The following is a 2130-nucleotide window of genomic DNA, read 5'->3' as shown; positions in this document are numbered from 1 at the left end:
CAGTTAGACCCGTCTCCCGCAACTACGGGTGAATAGCCCATGAGGCGAAACCGAACCTGTGGCTCTTGGGAAGAAGGTTCTAATTGTTTTAGTATCACCTAACTAGTCGGACAGAAAAAGCAATAATAAAGTTAGCAAATGCAAGTTGAAAATATATTTATTTGGCGAGTAAAACGAAACAAAGCGTCAAGCTTTTCGCCACCTGAGTACTATTACTAATAGTCTTCTAGTAGTGTAGCGAATCCAAGTGCAGTATTGCATTAGTCCACCTTAGTTGGGCGATACGAATAGTAAATAGCTTGTTTTGGTGTCCCTTCCAGGAAACTACGCTGAGCGTGTGGGTGCTGGAGCTCCCGTTTACCTCGCTGCGGTATTGGAATACCTTACAGCAGAAGTTTTAGAACTTGCAGGTAATGCTGCTCGTGATAACAAGAAATCGCGAATTATCCCGCGTCATTTGCAACTCGCTGTGAGAAACGATGAAGAATTGAACCAGCTTTTACAAAACGTGACTTTAGCTGAAGGAGGTGTACTGCCCAACATACAGGCGGTACTACTGCCCAAGAAAACGGGATCAAAATCAGGGGGCTCGAAGATGGGAAACTCCAGCCAGAGCCAAGAATTCTGATAATTTTAAGTTTTTATAATTTACAAGCGAATTTTTTTTTTTTTTTTGGACAACACGCGTGTTAGAATGAATTGTGTTATTGGACTAATAAATTGACAGTTTTTCATGCACAGTAAATACACATCTATCTGACTGGTTTTGCTTTACAAGGTTAATTACTCGTAAATTACCATAACATTGTACTCGAAATAGTTAAAAGTTCTTGATTCATTAGCACAAATTTCACCATGAAACTATTCGCTAACTTTGAGGCGATCCAGGAAAGTGCTTGCACGAAGACAATGTTATTTACGCGCTCGTGAAGAAAAGTCTATCAAAATACTCCGGGCAGTTATCCAATCTTTTTTCAGTTAGTTGAGATGTTTTCAAGAGTGGTCGTCATTCCAGACCTGTTCACTCGAAAAGAAATCAACCTCCAAAAAAATTCTGAAATTTTCTATCAGATAATGAAACAAAATTCATCTGTAAATAGTACCATTTAAAGAAAATTCAAATCATTGATCGGTGTAGCTTCTCATTACGTGCATTACGAGGAGTTTGTGCATTACGAGGAGTTTGTTTACATTCCTCAGATAGGAATGTATCTCTTTTCACTTCAGGTAGTGAAATATTTACAGTGAATTTTCAATCAAAGAAGCGGTAATTAAAAATGTAAACTTCTTGGAGATGCATGTAAGCACATGGGCCTGAAAGACCGCAAGAGGTAAACTTAACAAGCACAAAGGGCTTCGATGACGCTGAGCTCCGGTCAGATGCCCTCTAAATGCCCTAGTAAACGCAGGCGCTCGCACACACCGTTTTAAAATTGCTTGTCATCTTCGATTAAAAGGCCATGTTTATGGAAGTTTCTAAACGCGTATAAGATGGAGAATAAGTCAGCCTTCGTCAATACTCTTTCTGCATGTTGACTTTTTACATCTTTTTACAGAAGAATATCCCAACGAGGTGGCAGGGGTTTGTCAATATAAAAAGACGTCGCAGAATACATTTAAGGTGCGTTCGATTGACCGTATTCCGGAATAGGGACACTTGGAATATAAGTTAGAAATCCTTCGTTTTTACGGAAATTCACATAGAATTGTCAAATATCTGCTAAAATTTTATTTTAAACATTTTTGTCCTTGCTGCTTCTAAACGCGCCAAATATACCGTTTTCATCATCACTCCACCTATTCTTATTCCGGAATAGGGTCAATCGAACGCTCCCTAAGTTATAAACTGGATAATTCTAAGAACCATTCATTGTAATGAACAAGCATTTGATAAACACAAGATTATGGACTTTTGACAATCAGAGGGGACCAAATTGACCAAATCAGAACACTAAGTAAATCAGTCTCGCGCTGATCTGTGTTGCGATTGTTACTCAAGGGGGCTTGCCTGCGGTATGCAGCATTTGAATTGGCATAATTCATCATCCAAAATCCACAGTCGGATACAATCACTGGCAACTCCTTCCACCTCTCTAAACAAGATGGGGAATACACCTAATCGGCTGACAC

At 39.4% G+C, this 2130-nt stretch overlaps 1 protein-coding gene across 1 annotated transcript in view; it reads left to right on the top strand.

The window, feature by feature from the left end:
• Nucleotides 1-1061, top strand: part of LOC138060408 (late histone H2A.2.2-like) — a 2027-nt gene extending 966 nt beyond the window's left edge. Inside the window, exon 2 of the mRNA XM_068906172.1 lies at nucleotides 321-1061. Within this exon, the coding sequence (XP_068762273.1) occupies nucleotides 321-628 (308 nt within the window). The 3' untranslated portion in view covers nucleotides 629-1061. The remainder of the gene's footprint in view (nucleotides 1-320) is intronic.
• Nucleotides 1062-2130: the final 1069 nt, after the last annotated feature.

The sequence above is a fragment of the Montipora capricornis genome, chromosome 8, assembly GCF_036669925.1.
Source record: "Montipora capricornis isolate CH-2021 chromosome 8, ASM3666992v2, whole genome shotgun sequence".
NCBI lineage: Eukaryota > Metazoa > Cnidaria > Anthozoa > Scleractinia > Acroporidae > Montipora > Montipora capricornis.
Note: the sequence above shows the minus strand (reverse complement) of the source record. Positions and strands in the feature narration are given on the sequence as shown.